At 51.6% G+C, this 18,591-nt stretch overlaps 1 protein-coding gene across 1 annotated transcript in view; it reads right to left on the reverse strand.

Moving 5' to 3' along the window:
* Positions 1 to 15,678, reverse strand: part of ARHGEF16 (Rho guanine nucleotide exchange factor 16) — a 38,232-nt gene extending 22,554 nt beyond the window's left edge. The window contains exons 1-3 of the mRNA XM_065575158.1: positions 15,444 to 15,678; positions 3,869 to 4,443; positions 761 to 812 (exon numbers count right to left, since the gene is read on the reverse strand). Of these exons, the coding sequence (XP_065431230.1) occupies positions 761 to 812; positions 3,869 to 4,417 (601 nt within the window). The 5' untranslated portion in view covers positions 4,418 to 4,443; positions 15,444 to 15,678. The remainder of the gene's footprint in view (positions 1 to 760; positions 813 to 3,868; positions 4,444 to 15,443) is intronic.
* Positions 15,679 to 18,591: the final 2,913 nt, after the last annotated feature.

The following is an 18,591-nucleotide window of genomic DNA, read 5'->3' on the forward strand; positions in this document are numbered from 1 at the left end:
ATGGAGGGAGTTAATCCTCGCATCACACTCAGCAGAAAGGGCCATGTTGTGGAGTCCATTTTACAGGTGGGGAAATCAAGGCAGAGAGGGACGGTAGCTTGTCCTGGGCCAGAGGCGGTTCATGTCAAACATGGCAATAGCGCTCAGGAGTGCCTGGCTGCATGGTGTGGGCTCAGGGCATGCCTCTCTCAGAAAAGCTCACACAAGCTCAATGCAGTCTCAGACGAGATTCTGCATCAAGTAATTCAATTATTTCCAGTGCGATTCCTAGCGGTCCACTGAATAAATAAAGGCAGGTTCCCTGCCCAGACCAGCTTACAGTCTAGGTCAATGGTTAAAGGCAAAAGCAGAGGAAGGGGATGAGTTGGACAAGCATGACGACAGTCAGGTGATGCAGTCACACCGGGGCTGGTGCACACATCTTGGTGGTTACATTCCCTCCACCCCTCAAGCGTGAACCTTCATGGATTGGGTCAATCCTTCGTGCTTCGAACCCAGGAGCAGCGAGCCCCATCCGCTGGGTGGGCTTGTTTGCATGGCTCATTCCCACCGGGAATGCTCAGACCAGGACCCTGGCTGTTCTCTCAGGCTGATCCAGGAGGGCACCTGCCCATGGCTGTGAGGATAGGGGTCACCTCTCAGCTGGGAGAGACTCACTAACCCTCCCTGACACCCAGCTGCGGGAGCTGGGATGAGGGTGGAGGGTGAAGCCAGCAACACCAAGGAGTTTGGGAACAGCGGGAGCGAAAAAACAACTCACCATCCTTAAAGGAGCCCCCATGTCTCTGCATCCGCTTCCTCCCGAGTGTTCTCTGAAAGAGTGGCAGGAAAGACAGAGTCAATACAAGACGTGGGTGGACAGAATCGAACCTCATCCTGACAGCTCTGGAATAACAAGCCATTGCTGAGTCTGATTTCTTTAGGTCCATTTTACAGGGAGCGGGAGATGCTGTATTGACAGCCCTGGGTCTGCCCTTTATCCACAGACTAAGCCAAGTGTCTGTGCAACCTCGGCAATACACATGCTATTTCCCTGGCCCCTCAATGTCCCCAGCCTGGATCTGGAGAGGGACACCCTGGGGAGTTCAGTCTTCAGACATTCACACAAGCTGCCAACCCTGGAGTAGATTAAGTGTCCAACAGGGAGTAATCCTGCACTGACAGGGGATGCGCTAGTTGAACAAGCAAGTCGGTTCCACCCTCCACTCCTTTCCCGACAGGTCAGGAAACCGCTCTTAAGTGGTATCAACTTTTGGCCATTAGCAGCATTGGCTAAAAGTGAACAGGCAGCCTGTTAGCAGCCTCTGATGGCTTACTGACAGCGCAGCTCTCTTTCCCACCCCCTTTGTCTTCAACTGGGAAACTATAAACATGCAAGAGGAAAATCCCAGTTGGTGTCTGGATGAAACGCAAACAAACACCGAGCTCTGTAGCAAGGTTAGCTAATTAGGTTGTGTGTGCAGAGAGAAAGGGTGTTTTCTTTAAGCATCTATGTTTCTCATGGCAGAACCCTTTACTTACATAAAGTCCCATCAGGTCACAAGTGGACAGCCACAGAGGGGCATCAACGACAAGGAGAGTCAGAACAATTTTTACTATGGGAAGACACCCAGAATAGGCCTCAATTTACCTACATCACAGGCTAGAAAGAAAAACTCTGCTCTGTATCAAAAATAAGGGGCTTGATTCTCCTCTCATGCCAGGGTCTCTCCTTTGCCTTTGGCAGAGTTCCCCCCAATTCTGATCTCTGGAAATCCAGTCCAGTGAGCCTAAGCTGACTTACCCAGAATGGGAGCATTAAAAAAAAAAGGTCAGAGGCCAGCTTTGACAAATACTGGGCTAAGTGACTTACTCAGGGCCACACAGCAAATCAGTGGCAGGGCTGGGGACAGAACCCAGGGGTTCTCTCAATCTTGTGGAGTTTTGTTTTGTTTTTAAATTTAGTTCCTTAAAAAAGGAAGTTACCTAACCAGCTCGTTACCTAGTCAATACCATCCTTGTCCCTCAGGAAAAACGTGAATTCCATTGGTCTTGCTTGCAGTTTTGTTTGCTTTTAATAAAAAAACCACGTGAGTGACTCAGCTTTCACCGTACGTTACCGAGTTTTGGGTCAGAACAGCCTTAAAGTGATCCCAGTATTTCTTTCAGCCGGACGCAGCCGCTCTACTTCTTGTCATAGCACGCATACAAAAGATATCTGCGGTTAACCAGTGGTAGGGCCTGTTTTGTTTGTTTCTGGGATTACGCCACTCTTCTACAAACACAAGCCCCCAGCACGGTGCAAATCTGAGAACTGATCCTGTTAACACGCATGGGGTTAAGTTGGCTCACGTGAGCAGCTTCACCCATTTCTGTGAGTGGAGTCTGTCTGCACTGCCAACAGGCGTCAGACTGCAACTCACCTGTGCTGTACCACATGCTGAAATACATTTTTGTGCTTAACCACCAATGCTATACAGCAATCTAAACTCAGTCCACTCCCCACCAGCTGTTCCTTGCACATTTGTGAAAAGCACTTCAAAATAAGCAGCCCCCGCCAGCCACGAGCCTTAGATGCAATTATGAGTGAATGAAGGCGCCAGGCAGAACATGAGCGGATGTTAAACAGCTGGATCGCATCCTTCCCAGAGGATTACATCAGCTCGACACAGCCTGTTCTTGCCCCCTGACCCCCACAACCTTTCCAAGGGAGTTTAGTTGCTAAAACTTAACCTGGACTGATCTCAAATCCTCCCCCGCCCCCAACCTCACAAACCCTAATTCTGAAAGGCACAGCAGTTCTGAAGGTGTATTTCATTTAATCTCAAGCAAGTACATGTAATGACCTGGCTGCTGTGGATAGCCATAGACAGCCCATAAGACCCACCGGAAGCCTGGGAGTTAGTTTATTTATTGGGCTTTGGCCTCTCAACCCCTCCTGGCCATACCTCGGGGTCAAGCTGCAGTAATTAATGCCATCTGCAGGGAGTGGAGTTACAGAAGTTGGATCTGCTAATGGGAGAGAGGGGTGGGGCCGGAAGCATGTGGATTTGCTATGATAATTTCACATGAGAGAAAGCAAGGGGATAGAAATCAGACCCTGACTCTCTCAGCTGTGTTGGACCCGGGGTTGGACTGTGAAAGAGCACAATGTCTGGACACTGAGTTAAGGCAGCAAGAAGGGCCCTGCAGTCCTTCCAGCACACATGCTCACTGCGTACAGCTGCTCTTCAAAAGCGTGTCCAAGTCGTCAAACACACCAGCAGGGTGATCGCTAGCAACCTGCACCCAAGGAAAGCAGAAGGCCACCCAGGCAGCGAGGATCAGCCGCTTTTTCCCCAGCCAGTATTACACTGGTGACTAACCGCCAGATATGGGTGCACTAGAACCAGTCTAGGGAACAGCAGAGCTTCAAAACCTGGATTAACTGGTTTCACAACACAATTCCACACGCATTTGGAAACCAGCCATTACGGGAGGTGATTATATATGGCTTAACTAAGAGGCAGACCGAACCCACTGGCTGAGTGACCAGAGACACCACAGTGCTCAGCTGAATTGTACAGATGAGAACAAAACTCTGGTCTAAGCTTTGGCCCCAGGAATACCCAGGCAGCTGCTGCTTCAACTGATGGAGTCTGGCCAGGAATGGTGGTAGAAGAGGTAGAGTTTGTTATCTCGAGTGTAAGCTCCTTGGCGGGAGGGACCATCTTTTTGTTCTGTGTTTGTACAGCACCTAGCACCATGAGCTCCTGCTCCATGACTAGTGCTCTTAGGAGCGAAGGTATTACAACTACTACTAACCTTTTGTTCAGGTCAGGGCAGATCTGGCGTGCCCCAGGTGACACTCCAGCAGCAGGAGGGACTGGAAGCACACAACCGGGCCTACCTTGTTTCTCCCTGGGCTGCGTGCTGCTTGTGCGTTGATGTCCTGCGACACAGGCTTTAGGGTGGCGACGCCCTTAGAAGGCTCAGGCTCCTCGACATTTCCGAGTCCCTTCATGGCTGCCCGGTACGACGTGTTCCTCAGATTGCGCTTGAGGCTCCCGCTAGAATCCATCTCGATGTCCAGGTCATCCAGGGAAATGCTGGGGGCGGACATCCGCTTGAGGTCGCAGCGAGCTGCCTCTTTACTCGGCATGGGCACGGCGAAGCTCTGGTGGCGGGCAGGGGTCTTGGATTTGGTAGACACGGCCAAGCTTTTGGGGATCAGCTGCTGGGTGCCCACCTTGAGCGCGGCCGGGCTCTCTGTGCTGAGGATGACACGGTGGGGCTCGGTGGGGGACGGGGAGCGCTGGGCGTTGTCTAGTGCTGCCATGGAGCTGCGTTTCCCAGAGGGAAAGGGCACATCGGCATCTATCCGCAGCTCTGAATGGAACTTGCGCTCTAGGAGAAGGGCCTTGTCACCCATGGAGCCGTCAGAGTGCCGGTGAGACATGCTGGCGCTGTGGGGAGCCAGGGACCCTGCAGAGAAAACAGAAAGGGCACAAGGCTTAAGGAGCTTGCCCCTCTTCCAGGAACAGGGGTCAATGAAAGAGATCCAGGACCAGCACAGAGGGGTTTAGGACTGGATGGGGTTTGGTTGGTTGGTTTGTTTTTTTAAAGAGTCAAACATTTTCTCTCCCTTTCCCCCCCAGCATTTGCAGCATTTCGTGTTTGCGCAGGAGAGTCTGGAAAATGAAATCTACTCTGCATTGACAGCAAACAAGAGCATGAGCTAGTCTAGGACTTTTGTGATGGGAGAAATAAAGAAAACAAAACACCCAGCAAATAAATCAATACACAGAACAGCTGACTTGGAAAAAAAAAAAACCAAAGAAGTCACATGATCTCATTTATTATATTTCAATAACACCTCGAAGCGCCGACTGAGATTGTGACCCTGTTGTGCCTTGCACACACATGCAGTGAGAGACTGTCCCTGCCCCAGACTACGAAAGAAATAAGACAAAAAGTGGGAGGGGAAAACAGACCCAGACAGGTGACATGACTTGACCTGCAAGTGGCTGGGAACAGAACCCGGTCTCCCACGCCAGAGCTGTATGTTGTGAACATCAAGGGAATCTGGAAGCAACAGCTAAGCTAGAGAAGTTTAACAAAGGAAAAAAAAGAAACCGAAGTGAAAGTACCACGGCCTTGCCCAGCACGTAAGCAATCAGCCCACCAAGAATAAATGACTCAAAAATGAACACCGAGAGCTGTCTACTTTACCCGAGTGCCATCAGACAGGCCCACGCTAACTGACTGAGGCTGAGTTCTACGAGAAGAAACAGAGCCTCTTGCAAACAGCCAGCTGGCAGCCCAAGTGAAACCCAGGCTTATGGAGCTGAGGGGCCTGCAGGACTCACGCAGGTAAGAATGTGAATCCCCACCATGGACCCAAGAAGCCCACAGCCGCTCTGGGGAGTCTTTCAAAAACAAAGACCATAAAGGAGCTGTTTGTTCTCCCATCAAAACATTCTCTGTGAAAAACCAGAGACAAGAATCTCCAGCCCCTCCTTCCCCCCATGTTAGATCCCATCCATTATCCCCAGTGAGCTTCCGAATACATACGGGCAGTTATTGTCCAGCCCATCGTTACTTCTCCTGCATCTCCTCTCCTTAAACACTCAACAGGAGGCAAGTTCCTGGCCCCAAACAGCCCCAGGAGATGGCACAAGGAGGGACTGCTCTGCACACCATCCTTTACGCCTAGGTTCTATCCAGCAGTCCCCCACCTTTTAATACTGCATCGTTCAAAGGAAAGGAAAGTCTCGGAGGAAGGGACCCTGGTTCCCACCCAGATGGGACAGCAACCAGAAATTCCAGGGCTTGAATTTTGTACTAGGTCTCCACTTATATGATGTAGCCACAGATAAAAAGTATCAGGTATATTTAAGACACAGAGGTGAAATATAAGTATTAATTAATGTTGTAACACAGGGCCCCAGGCCCATAAAATAGCATATGCTAATTTCTCCTAAGGCCTAATTTGGCTAAGTAAATTAGTAATAAACCTACTGAACTTGTATCTGTTTGTGATATGCTGATGTTCTGCAAATAACTGCTGACCTTGGATAATAACGTCTACGAGAGAGCAGCAGCCACCACAAGATGCCCATTGGTAACTGGGGTGAAATGTTATGGTGACAAGGTGACGTAAACTTTAACGAGTACAAGGGAAACGAGCTGGCCTATGAAAACAGGGCACCCCAACAGTAGTGGCGTGCGGAAGTTCAAATAAGGAGGGGTTAAAACCTTCATAAATATGTCTGAACCCCAGCGGCATCAGTGTAACACATTATAAAAGCCGTATCCTGGCCTGCGTGTGTTAGTCGGGGGGAGGGCAGAGAGGGGGGAGACACCAGGATGACAACCACTAGTGAGGAGGAGGATGAAGACTGGCTCTTAGGGTTTTTCCACAAGGCCTGGTGTGAGTAACGCCAATATTCTGTATTGGTCTCCCCCTTAGCAGGTTGCAGTGTATGTACTGTTTGGTTGGCTAATGAAAGCAATTATTATCGAACGAGCACTATGTGGTCTCTGCTGTGCACCGTGGGATCCCCCTTCTATTGATAACCTCCCTATGGTGGGGGGGTCTTGGGGGCTGAACTCTCACAGATTAAAGTAGGTGCAAACCCTCACCTCGGGGTGGGTAACTACAGATAAAGCTACACGTGGGCACAAGGTAACAGCACCTGCAATTCTTTCATGACCCCCGCCCACCCTCAATCCAATCAGCTAATTCATAGAGGGTGCAAAACTGCAGACACATTCACAAGAAGCGATTGGGTTTGAAAGACAACACAAACGAAGGTGCCACTGATCAGCTGGTAGGTCCACAGATAAAGTCAGTCTACTGCCCACGGGGAGGGCAGATAAGAAATATACCGTATACTGTTCCTTTAAAAAATTATCTTTCTATGTGTTTATACAACGCCTAGCGTGACCCTCCAGGGCACTACTGCAATACAAACACACCACAAATCCGGCCAGCACTGGGGAGTTCCTCCCATCCTTAGGAGGAGTTAAGGAGAGAAATGCACACACAGACCACACCCTGGCTAGAGGGAAAAGAAAGATTTGGCAACCGTGCCTGGGTTTCAAAGCTCTGCCACTTCCTTTGCTTGGCTCTAGGGCTGATGTCACCAGAGCAAGTTCCAGTTCTTTGCTCCAAGCTGGGAGCAGGAAGAAGATTAGGGTGCAAACACCACCCGCTGCACTTGTCCTTTACTTACTGCTCTCTGTTCTACTTCCTGCACACTTGTAGGGTGACCAGACAGCAAGTGTGAAAAATCAGGATGGGGGGGGGAGGGGGAGGGGAGGGGAGTAAATAGGAGCCTATATAAGAAAAAGCCCCAAATATCAGGACTGTCCCTATAAAATCGGGACATCTGGTCACCCTACACACTTGCCCTCTGCTGCCACCCTGGGCTCTCTCTAGAAGATTCCACACCTTGATACAACAGCTGCACTACAGAGGATGCACCTCAGCTCCCCCAAAGGTTCCAAATGTCTCTAGAGCCGTTTGGAAAGCCAGGCATGTGCCCAGTGCACAGCAGAGAGCATACTTGAGGGTGCAAAGTCCTTACTGACAAGTTTGGGGTGACCCCATTTGCAAGCGGCGGCCACCTCAAAGACCCCACTCTGCATATTGCTTTTCTGGGAGATAAATGCTAACATGACGTGCCACACAATTAATGCACTTACACTCATGCTCCTTTTCTCCCCATTACATGATTTCACAAAAAGCATGCTCCAAGTTGCCCATACTGAGGTCCCATTGTACCGAGCTCTCGCTGAACCATTCCCCATCAACAACCATCGAACAGGAAACACAGACCAAGACTTGAAACATGTTCTTCTTTACAATAACTGGCAGAAAGACAAGTCAGCCTGGTCTACAAAGGCCTGTTTGATTGAGATGCTGCTCATTTTCATCTGGTTGGACAAGGGATACATGCCCCGTGCCGGCCAGTGTCCTGCCAAGCATCCTGTCGGAGGGAGGAGGGTAAAACCGCCATGCTCCATCCATTGACACAGGCGGTGCTGTAGAGAAGGGCCCTGTTTAGCAGCAGTGGAAATAAGGCAGCTAACAGAGAAAGCAAAATAGGAACTCTAGCTACTTGCCAAGCTACAGCCATTGCAGCTCTCTCGAGGTGCTCTGGGAAAGAGAGGTGGGTTCTGCTGTTCTGAGCACAGACCTCGGAACCAAGAGCTCCTGAACTGTAATCCCAAATCTGACACTGAGTCACTGTGTGGCCTCTGGCAAGTCATTTCATCTCTCAGGGGAAACAGGGACATTTGCAAACAGCAGCACTAAATAGTAAGAAATACTAAGTCCACGCCATGAGGCCACCTTGTTTGAGGGATGGGGGAGAGGAAGTTGGCTCTGACCCAATACCGGGACAAGAGTCAGCTGCAATATTCAGATTCAAAGCGGCTTCTGAACCTCTGCAAGTCTGGAGGCGTTGGGACCCAGCATCTTGGTTTAGCTTTTGTGGGTGACAGATTACCCCACATCTGCTTACAGCAGGGTTCTTACATCTTCCTCTGAAACATCTGGTCAGGCCACTGCCGGAGACAGGCTACTGGGCTACCTGATCTCCTCTGGCCATCCCCATGTTCATCACCTCCAGTATTACCAGTTATCCCCACAATTTATTCTCATGACTCAGAAGCAAGTTCCACAATCTGCTCCTACTGAGGAAGACAAAGCCCAGCAGACCATAGTGAGCCTTCCCTGAGCGGAGCGAGCATGGATTTGGAAGGGATCTAGAGGGGGTTCACTCCCCACAGTGCACCGTACAACTTCACACCAGCTTCCAACACCAGCTCCTAGACCGGGTGCTTCGGCGTGTGCTTTATAGAACAGTCCCGTAACCCCTCTCTCCCCTGCTTTGAAATCTACAAGGAAGTGACAGGGCCCTGTTCGGTATGTTCTCAGCCTGCAGACGCTTACGTACGTGCCTTATTCACGTGAGCTGTCCCTTTGAAGTCAGCGGGACACCTCGTGTGCGTGAAGTTAAGCACGTGCCTACGTGTTTGCAGGATCACTGCACAGGGATGCATTCAGGAGCACCTTAGCTCGAGTCAGATTACACGGACCCACCAGCTACTTACCAGCTACCACGTACCAGACCCATTAGGTAGGCCCTTTTCTTACCCAGTCACTAGCACTGAAGAAGTGAGCCAGGCTCTCCAGCCTCATTCAGGGCAAAGAGAAGAAGTCTTCCCACTGGGACCCAAGTAGAAGGCTCTTCCCAACCTTGCAGTGCTGAGCTACAGGCTTCCCCTCTCCCCCCTGAAAACTGCTGTGCGCGCTGTGCACAGATATTACACGGGCTCAGGGAGGCTGGACAGTCAGGATGGAGGGAGAAACTAGATCTAGCTTCTTCTGAGACCAGCTGAGCTGGTCAGGAAAGAACAGGAAACGTGGCTCCAGGGCGGTGGATCTTAATGCCATTTCTACCTGACATTCCCTTCTGTGGAAAAGGCAATAAAGAGGGAAAGACTCCAACATGCCGACACCGGTTGGATCAGGTGTTTTCAGTCTGGGCAGCGGCTAGTTCTGAAGTCGCTCAGCTCTGCCCTCTGTCAGAGGGGACCAGGGGTGAGTCTGTCTCAAAGATGCTAATCCCAACATACCACATTCAGCTTCTCACTCAGTTACCTCCACTACATGTGACGCCCCCAGAACTACTCACCCAGCACCTCTAACTGGATTTGGACACATATGAAAGGCCAATTTCATGGGTTAGTCTCATTTTATGTTTGCATATGCACAGGGTGGGGGCAGAAGGTGACTCAGAAACAACCCCCCCGCTCCACACCCTACCAAAACACAAGGTACAGAACTAGGATCAAGCTCCCGGGGAAAGCTGGTCTTGTTTTGTTTTTTAAACTTGACTGTCACGGAAAAGCAATAACCGCTCTGCAGCAACTATACGCCACAAAGAGAAGGATCAGACATTGACAGGGGAAGGAATGTTTGCTGCTGGCAGCTATACTATGCTGTTCTTTATGCTTTGGGGCATAAGCTGGTTGCTAGCAGGGATCAGGAAGGAATTTCTTTTTCATCCGCCCCCAAATCTCCCCTGTATAGCATTAGGTGCTTTTCTTTCTCTTCTGCAGGGTCTCGCAGTTGGAAGTGATGGGACACCAGACTAGATGAGCTAGTCTGTATCCGTGTGGCAATTCCTGGGTTCCAGACAGATGAAATTCACTAACAACTCTTGGCACAAACAACGAGGAGTCCTTGTGGCACCTTAGAGACTAAAATTTATTTGGGCATAAGCTTTCATGGGCTAAAACCCACTTCATCAGATGCATGGAGTGGAAAAATCCAGTTTCTGGCCTTGCCAATAACCTCCTAGCAGATACAGAGATGCTACTCTGCTAATTATCAACCCCTATGGTCAGTTTAACAACAGAGCCAGGAGTTAACCCTGCCACATCCCTCCCATCAGTCAGATTGGCTACGGTCCTTCACAGCTGAGGAAATTGTTTTATCTGCAATTAGCCCAGACCATGCCACGTCACACTAGGAGTGGAGTGAACACCTGCTGCGAGTTCACAGGTCAATAATATCTGTCCAGGAGACTGCCTCTCCCTGAACAGTTTGTTCAGTGGGAGGCAAAAAGGGAGAGGCAGGTTCCTTTGCTTGCTTTGCAGTACCAGAGTTAAGATAGCAGTAAACAGAGGAGTGCTTTGCTCCTACATAGCCACTACCATTCTGAGTCCCCACAGCACCCCATCAACATGAATTAGAGCCTCATACCACACTGCTCTCAACTATTCTTATCAATAAGAAGTCACATTTGACTAATATCTGTTGCTTCAAGTACTTCACAAACTTAAATGTGCTTTATTCAATCTATATACCTGTGGCTGAAATGCCGACACCTCTTAATTGAAAAGCAGCAGCGACATAACAGAGAACAGAAACTGCAGGGGCCCTTTCGGCTGGCAGCTCATAATCACTCCAATTACACACTGGAAAGGATACTGGGGTTGCCCTCTGTGCTCTTTCACAAAATTCCATGCGATTCTTAATGACCACAGGTCACATACAAGACCTACAGTTTTAGATCTCATCCAGAAGACTGTGTCCAGCATCACCTGAGTAAGCGCACATTACTCTAAGTACAGGCTCAATACTGGCTCTCAAGCAGTAGCCCCACCTGATGAATCAACAGCACCAGCTTTAAACTTACCTCTTGCACAAGTCTCACTGTTGCTATTGCGAGTCTAACTTACAGGGGTTTTTGTGGAGCCTAATTCATTACTATTTGCAAGCACACCAAGATCCTCAAATGGAAGGTACAAAAGGATTCTTACTTATTGGTGGTTTATTCCAACCAAGGGCTTGGAGCTGTACAGGAGAACAAAGCAGAGACAATCTCTGCCCAAAGAGCTTACAGGCTAAGAGAGACCAAGATGAAGATTTGCAAGAGAGACTAGTGATTTTGGGTGCCCAGCCTGAGACACCTGAAAGGGACCTAGTCTTCAGAGTGCTCCAGGCTTTATGAAATCCAGAACCCTTTATGGGGTCTTAGCTGGGACTGGGAAATTAAGAGGGAATAGCTTAGTGTCTTCTTTATGCCATTATTTCTCAGTCCAGGAAAAAAGTCACATAACTATTCGGATTAGTGCTACCTGGGTCACAAAGCTCCTCGTACTTTCTTGCCTTGCTATTAATTGTATATACAAGCCCTTATGTATTTCTTCATTTATTTTGCTTCAATGCTCAAAGCGAGACTCTTTTGAACGTGCCCCAACTGGCCACAGAAATTAAATACAGGTATTGTCCAAGAACAATTACACAGTCTAATAAATGCAGTTGAGGCGGGGGAAACTATGTCAATTCCTCTCCCTGGAACCTGCCCCCAGTCAGACAGTCTGTTTGTTTATTTTGTCGTTCCAAGAAAGTCCCTGACATACTTGGTTTCAGCAGCCGTGCTGGCTGCTGGGATTTATTTCCCAAAGGCTGGGCAGCAATTTATTCAGTGTGTATTTTTAGATTTGATTTTGGATGCAAACCCAACAGTTAGTTTTCGGTTTCACAGTGCAAGGGGGAACCTGTTAGGCAAGAGAGCATTAGCCAGGCACGGGCTCTACGGAAAAGCTGCGCTCCGGTTAGGAGCAGTTTGCTGACTCTTAAGGAGATGGTGAATCTCGTGGTTCCAGCGGCACGCTGGACGCCAGGACTCCTAAATTCTACTTGTGAGTGACCTCGGGCCTGTTGTTCAAGCGCTCTGTGCCTCTGTTTGCCCACCTGCAAAGTGGGTGTTCTACCCACCACACCTACACTGAGGGGTGTTGTGAGGCTACACAGCTCAATGCCTCTGTAGTGCTCCTGGGATCCTTTGCTGGAAAGACATTAACAAAAGAGCTGGGTTTATTACATCATCACAACAAAGCATGGGCTAGGCCCTGCCAGGGCAGCCTCACAGCGGGGACACTCTGCACTCTCCCCACTGGCAAGGCAGGGTGGAGGCCGCGAAAGGGGAACGTTACAAAACCCATCTCAGCCGGGAGAGCAGGGCCAGACGTTCAGAGGAAGTGTCCCCCACCTACAGGACAGCCAGCGGAACCAGGACTGTCCCATTCTCCAGGGCCTGGTTTGCAGTGCCAGTCTCCACCCCTGGACGGGAGCTGGGAAGCGAGAAGGGCAGTTCTTTAAAGAAACCAATCACAGCCACCAACTCTGGGTTAGCAACTGACCTGGCTCTCACATCCACTCTGCTTTCAGCTCCCAGTGGTGATAGAAGTAACGTCTTGGCCTCTGGGAGACTCCCAGCTCCGCATTATGCACCTGTTTAATGGCTTCTGTAGACAGAACTGGGCTCTTAACACCAGAAGGAATTAGTCTCCAATAGCAGTTTCTACTCACCACTTAGAGCTCCTCGAGGCCCCAACAGTGTTTTACTGGCCACACAACATCCCTGATGGGTGGGGGAGCCTTGCAGTAGCACACTTAGAGATGGGGCAGTGAGGCACCAAGATGTTGGATGATTTGCCCAAGTGCAGACGCAGTGTCAGTGATACACCCAACCACCTACAAGTTGCAACATTTGTATTTACAACAACAACAACAAAAGCACAGACACACACTTGGGGCTTGTCTACACACAAGCTGGACTGTTTCAACTTTACCAGGAGAGTCGGAAGAGCATGGACACACAATTACAGCTATTCCCAAACAGGAAGGGGAGCATAACACCAACAGAACTGCATCCGTAACAGAGGTTGGACCAGTGTAACTACTCTAGAAAAATAAATCTCACATCCCTAACCAAAATAGTTCTATTGGTATAAAAATCCATGTATAGACCAGGCTTTCCAGTCCATATACGCTGCTGAAATGTCTAGACACCGAACCATCACTGCATCCTGAACAATTAACTGAAGCTCTCTCAAATTAGTCATCACCAGTAGATGTCGCAGGAAGGGAGTCAAGAGATCAGACTATCACCTTAATATAGAGTCACATTGCATCTCTCCATGCTGCTGCTCCCAGAGGTCAAGAAACATGCCACTCTGAGAATGGGAGACTGTTAAAGCCATTACTGAGCAGAGTTCTGCAAAAATCTGAGCTGCTGCGTGCTACAAAAAACACAACCATAAAAACACCCGAAGAGCTTTGCTAAAGATTTTAGCATGTGGTTCTCCAGCCATTCCCCCACCCGCTCCCAGTTCTGTGGCTACAAATAAGGAAGGACGGGCTTTCAAGTTTGATGCAGAGACTTCACGTACAACTCAAGAGCGGGGACGCAGTGGTAATACAAGTACTACTGCTGCCGACCACAATTAGTCTCAAATCAAAACATGACAGCATGGGAGAACTGCTGGTGACCATTAGTCATCAGCTACCCCAAACAGGTACACCTTCAGGTTGTCACTAAAGCTCGCTATCCCTGTTCTCAGCACCCATGAGTGACTCAGACTCGGCGCAAATACTGTGTATGAACCATAAGGTGAAGTGATAAGATAGTAATAATAATCCCTCTTATAGAGCACTTTTTATCCATATCGGTCTTTAACGTCAGTATTGTTATCCCCATTTTAGAGATGGGGAAACTGAAGCAGATGGGGACTTGCCTAAGGTCACCCAGCAAACCAGTGGCAGAACCGGGAATAGAATCCAGGTCTCCCGAGTCCCAGTGCAATGCACTAGCCCAGGGGTCGGCAACCTTTCAGGAGTTGTGTGCCGAGTCTTCATTTATTCACTCTAATTGAAGGTTTCGCATGCCAGTAATACATTTTAACGTTTTTAGAAGGTCTCTTTCTATAAGTCTATAATCTATAACTAAACTATTGTCGTATGTAAAGTAAATAAGGTTTCAAAATGTTTAAGAAGCATCATTTAAAATTAAATTAAAATGCAGAGTCCCCCGGACCAGTGGCTAGGACCCGGGCAGTATGAGTGCCACTGAAAATCAGCTCGTGTGCCGCCTTCGGCACGCGTGCCATAGGTTACCTACCCCTGCACTAGCCACTGGCAGGGGCACCCGGCATGTATTTCCCACGCTACGCACAACAGAACCACTCTCACTTCAGGGGGTCACAGCATCACTCAGGTTGGGCCTGGGGGGCTGCTGGGTTAAATGTCAGGGAATGGGGCTGCGCCACTGCATGCCAGGTCACAATGCCTCTTGGCTTGGGGGCCCACTCAAACCGGGGTGCCCAGGCAAACTGCCCCTTCCCCTGGCCCTGCCAACAAGCCGCACCTGACTGCGGGCACCACATCCCCCACCTGCCACATAGCCACGGCTCCGTGCCACCAGCCAAGAAGGAGAGCTGGAAGGGGGGGCTCCTCTCTTCAATGCATCGCTGGGGCCGGCCTCAGCCCCAGGGGAGCCAGAACAAGTAGCGCCAGGAGGCCGAAGGTCCCAGCCCCGCAGAGCCCACCCCGCGGCGGGTCTTGGCCCAAACGTCCAACAGGAGGAAGCCAAGGTGCCATCCCCGCCCCGGGCTGCCGCCTCCCCCAGAGCCCGGGCCAGCGGCCAGAGTGGGAAGCAGGGGGGAGCCCGGGCAGCGGGGGGGGAAGGAGACAAGGCGCAGTGCAGCGGGGGGAGCCGGTGGGGGCAGGCTCTGCGCAGAGGCGCCGGGACAACAGGGAGGGAGGGTCCCGTGTTCGCGGCTCGGTACCTGCAGCCGGGGGGGGGGAAGGGGTCCCGTGTTCGCGGCTCGGTACCTACAGCCGGGGGGGGGCGGGGGGAAGGGGTCCCGTGTTCGCGGCTCGGTACTTGCGGCCGGGCGGGGGAGGGGTCCCGTGTTCGCAGCTCGGTACCTGCAGCCGGGCCCGGGGGGAGGTCCCGTGTTCGCGGCTCGGTACCTGCAGCCGGGCCCGGGGGGGGAGGGGTCCCGTGTTCGCGGCTCGGTACCTGCAGCCGGGCGGGGGGGGGCGCACAGGGAGCCCCGCGAGGGAAGCGGCGGAGGAAGCGGGACCCCGCGGGGAGGCGGCCGCGGGCAGCGCCTACCTGTGCAGCGAGCGAGCCCGGAGCCGCGGCCGGGAGCCTCCAGCGCCGCCCCGCCGCCGGGCAGGTGCGTGTTCCGGGCCGAGCTCCGCCGGCTGCAGGCGGAGGCAGCGAGACGCGCCCGCCCCGCCGAGCCCCACCCCCGCACGGCCCGCCTGTCCCGGGGGTGGGGCCGGCCACCTGGGCCCGTCCCCGCCGCTGGGGCAGCCCCGGCCCGGCCGCTCGTGAGCGCGCAGCGGGGAATTGCCCTGGCCAGGGGTCACGCGGCAGGTGGGTCCGTCCTGTGTCCGGCGCTGCGCGTCCTTGGCTTTCCTCCCTTGGGCGCTCAGCGCCCGTGAATCGCTCTAGACCAGGGGTGGGCGAACTTTTTGGCCCGAGGGCCACATCTGGGTCTGGAAACTATGGCAGGCCATGAATGTTCATGAAATTGGGGGTCGGGGTGCGGGAGGCAGTGAGGGCTCCAGTTGGGGGTAAAGGCTCTGGAATGGGGCCAGAAATGAGTTCCGGGTGTGGGAGGGGGCAGTGGGGGTGAGGGCTATGGGGTGAACCTGGGGATGAGGGGTTGGGTGCAGGAGGGTGCTCTGGGCTGGGTTCAGAGGGCAGGAGGGGGATTGGGGTTGGGGCAGGTGGTTGGGGTGCAGGCAGAGATCAGGGGTGCAGGCTCTGAGGAGTGCTTATCTCAAGCAGCTCCCAGAAGCAGCAGCAGCGTGTCCCCCCTCTGGCTTCTATGCGGCAGCATGGCCAGGCAGCTTGGCACACCGTCCTGTCTGCAGGCAGTGCCCCTACAGTCAGGGCCGGCGCAACCCATTAGGCGACCTAGGCGGTCGACTAGGGCACTACCATTTGGGGGGCGACAACCGTGGCGGTATTTCGGCAGCGGGACCTTCTGCCGCCTCTGGGGGGGGGGGGGGGGGCATTTCAGGGCGGACCTTCCACCGCCAAGGGCGGCAGAAAAGCTGGCAGCGCTCCTGCCTGCAGTTCCCATTTGTCACGGTTCCCGGCCAATGGGAACTGCGGGGGCGGCACTTCAGGTGTAGGCAGCGTGTGGAGCCCCTTGGCTGCCCCTATGTATAGAAGCCGGAGGGGGGACATGCCGCTGCTTCTGGGAGCCACACGGATCGGGACAAGCCCCCAACCCCGCTCCCTGGCTGGAGCTCAAGGGCCGGATTAAAACATCTGGTGGGCTGGATGTGGCCCCCAGGCCGTAGCTTGCACACCCCTGCCCTAGAATCATAGAAGATTAGGGTTGGAAGAGACCTCAGGAGGTCATCTAGTCCAAACCCCTGCTCAAAGCAGGATCAATCCCCAACTAAATCATCCCAGCCAGGGCTTTGTCAAGCCTGACCTTAAAAACCTCTAAGGATGGAGATTCCACCATCTCCCTAGGTAACCCATTCCAGTGCTTCACCACCCTCCTCATGAAATAGTGTTTCCTAATATCCAACCTAAACCTTCCCCACTGCAACTTGAGTCCATTGCTCCTTGTTCTGTCATCTGCCACCACTGAGAACAGCCGAGCTCCATCCTCTTTGGAACTCCCTTTCAGGGAAGGCTACTACTATCAAATCCCCCCCCCCCACTCTTCTGCAGACTAAATAAGCCCAGTTCTCCCAGCCTCGCCTCATAAGTCATGTGCTCCAGCCCAGTAATCATTGCCCTCCGCTGCACTCTCTCCAATTTGTCCACACATCCCTTCTGTAGTATTGTGTCCAAAACTTGACACAATACTCCAGATGTGGCCTCACCAGTGCTGAATAGAGGGGAATAATCACTTCCCTCAATCTGCTGGCAATGCCCCTACTAATACAGCCCAGTATGCCGTTAGCCTTCTTGGCCACAAGGGCTAGGGTGAGCAGACTTCCCGATAAAATCGGAACCGTCCCCATTTTTAGCTGTTTGTCCGGATATTTTGTTCGGGTGGCAGCACTCGTTTTTGTTTTTGTTTTTTGCCCCCTGGTGTCCCAATATTTTCTTCATCTCATCTGGTCACCCTAACAAGGGCACACTTTTAACTCATATCCAGCTTCTCGTCCACTGTAATCCCCAGGTCCTTTTCTGCAGAACTGCTGCTTAGCCAGTCGGTTCCCAGCCTCTAGCGGTGCATGGGATTCTTCTGTCCTAAGTGCAAGTCTCTCCACTTATCCTTGTTGAACCTCATCTGATTTCTTTTGTCCTCATCCTCCAATTTGTCTAGGTCACTCCGGACCCTATCCCTATCCTCCCATGTATCTACCTCTCCCCCCAGCTTAGTGTCATCTGTGAACTTGCTGAGGGTGAAATCCATCCCATCATCCAGATCATTAAGATATTGAACAAAACCGACCCCAGGATCGACCCCTGGGGCACTCCGCTTGATACTGGCTGCCAACTAGACATCGAGCCTTTGGTCACTACCAGTTGAGCCTGACAATCTAGCCAGCTTTCTATCCACCTTATAGTCCATTCATCCAATTCATACTTCTTTAACTTGCTGGCAAGAATACTGGAGCCCCGGGGTGCTACCGAAAGGGAGATGAGCTGGGGATGGAGGCCGAGGGGTTGGTAGAGCTGGTGGCTGGTGAACATAGCCGGCGCTGCTGGACACCAGAGAATCTCAGCTTTAGGTTTGTTTGGGTTTTTTTTTTCTTTCCCCAAAATAACTCTCTCGCTCTCACAGTGGCTGAAAAAAGCCAGAAAAGGTGAAGCAAGGGGCCCTGAAAGCTCAGAAACCAGACGGCAAAGACAAATGTATTTTTAAAAATCTCATGATTTTAAGCCAATCTTGTGATTTTTGAGTGGCTGGGGTTGACTCTACAGTTTACCCCTGGCAGCATCCAGGGAACAAGCCTCTTACGCCAGCACTGGCCTTCTCTGTCTTCGCTTCCCTTCCCAACAGGGCTGCAGCTTACTGAAGTGACCCAAGAACACGCTGAAGAGCAAAGCGCTCACTCACTAAAGAAGTTCTGCAATTTGTTTCTAAAGTATGATTTTGGAAGAAGAGAAGAAGAAATTCCAGCAAAATCAAGTAAGCCACTTGTGAGCGTGGGGGGAGAACACGACCTTGCCCCTTGTGGACATAAAGGCAGCATAAATTTGCGTTGGGTTGGGCAATTTAAAAAATGGGTCAGTGTTCAGGCTTCAGATGTCAATAGCAAAAGGGATTGAATGGTGT

The sequence above is a fragment of the Chrysemys picta genome, chromosome 21 (assembly GCF_011386835.1).
Source record: "Chrysemys picta bellii isolate R12L10 chromosome 21, ASM1138683v2, whole genome shotgun sequence".
NCBI lineage: Eukaryota > Metazoa > Chordata > Testudines > Emydidae > Chrysemys > Chrysemys picta.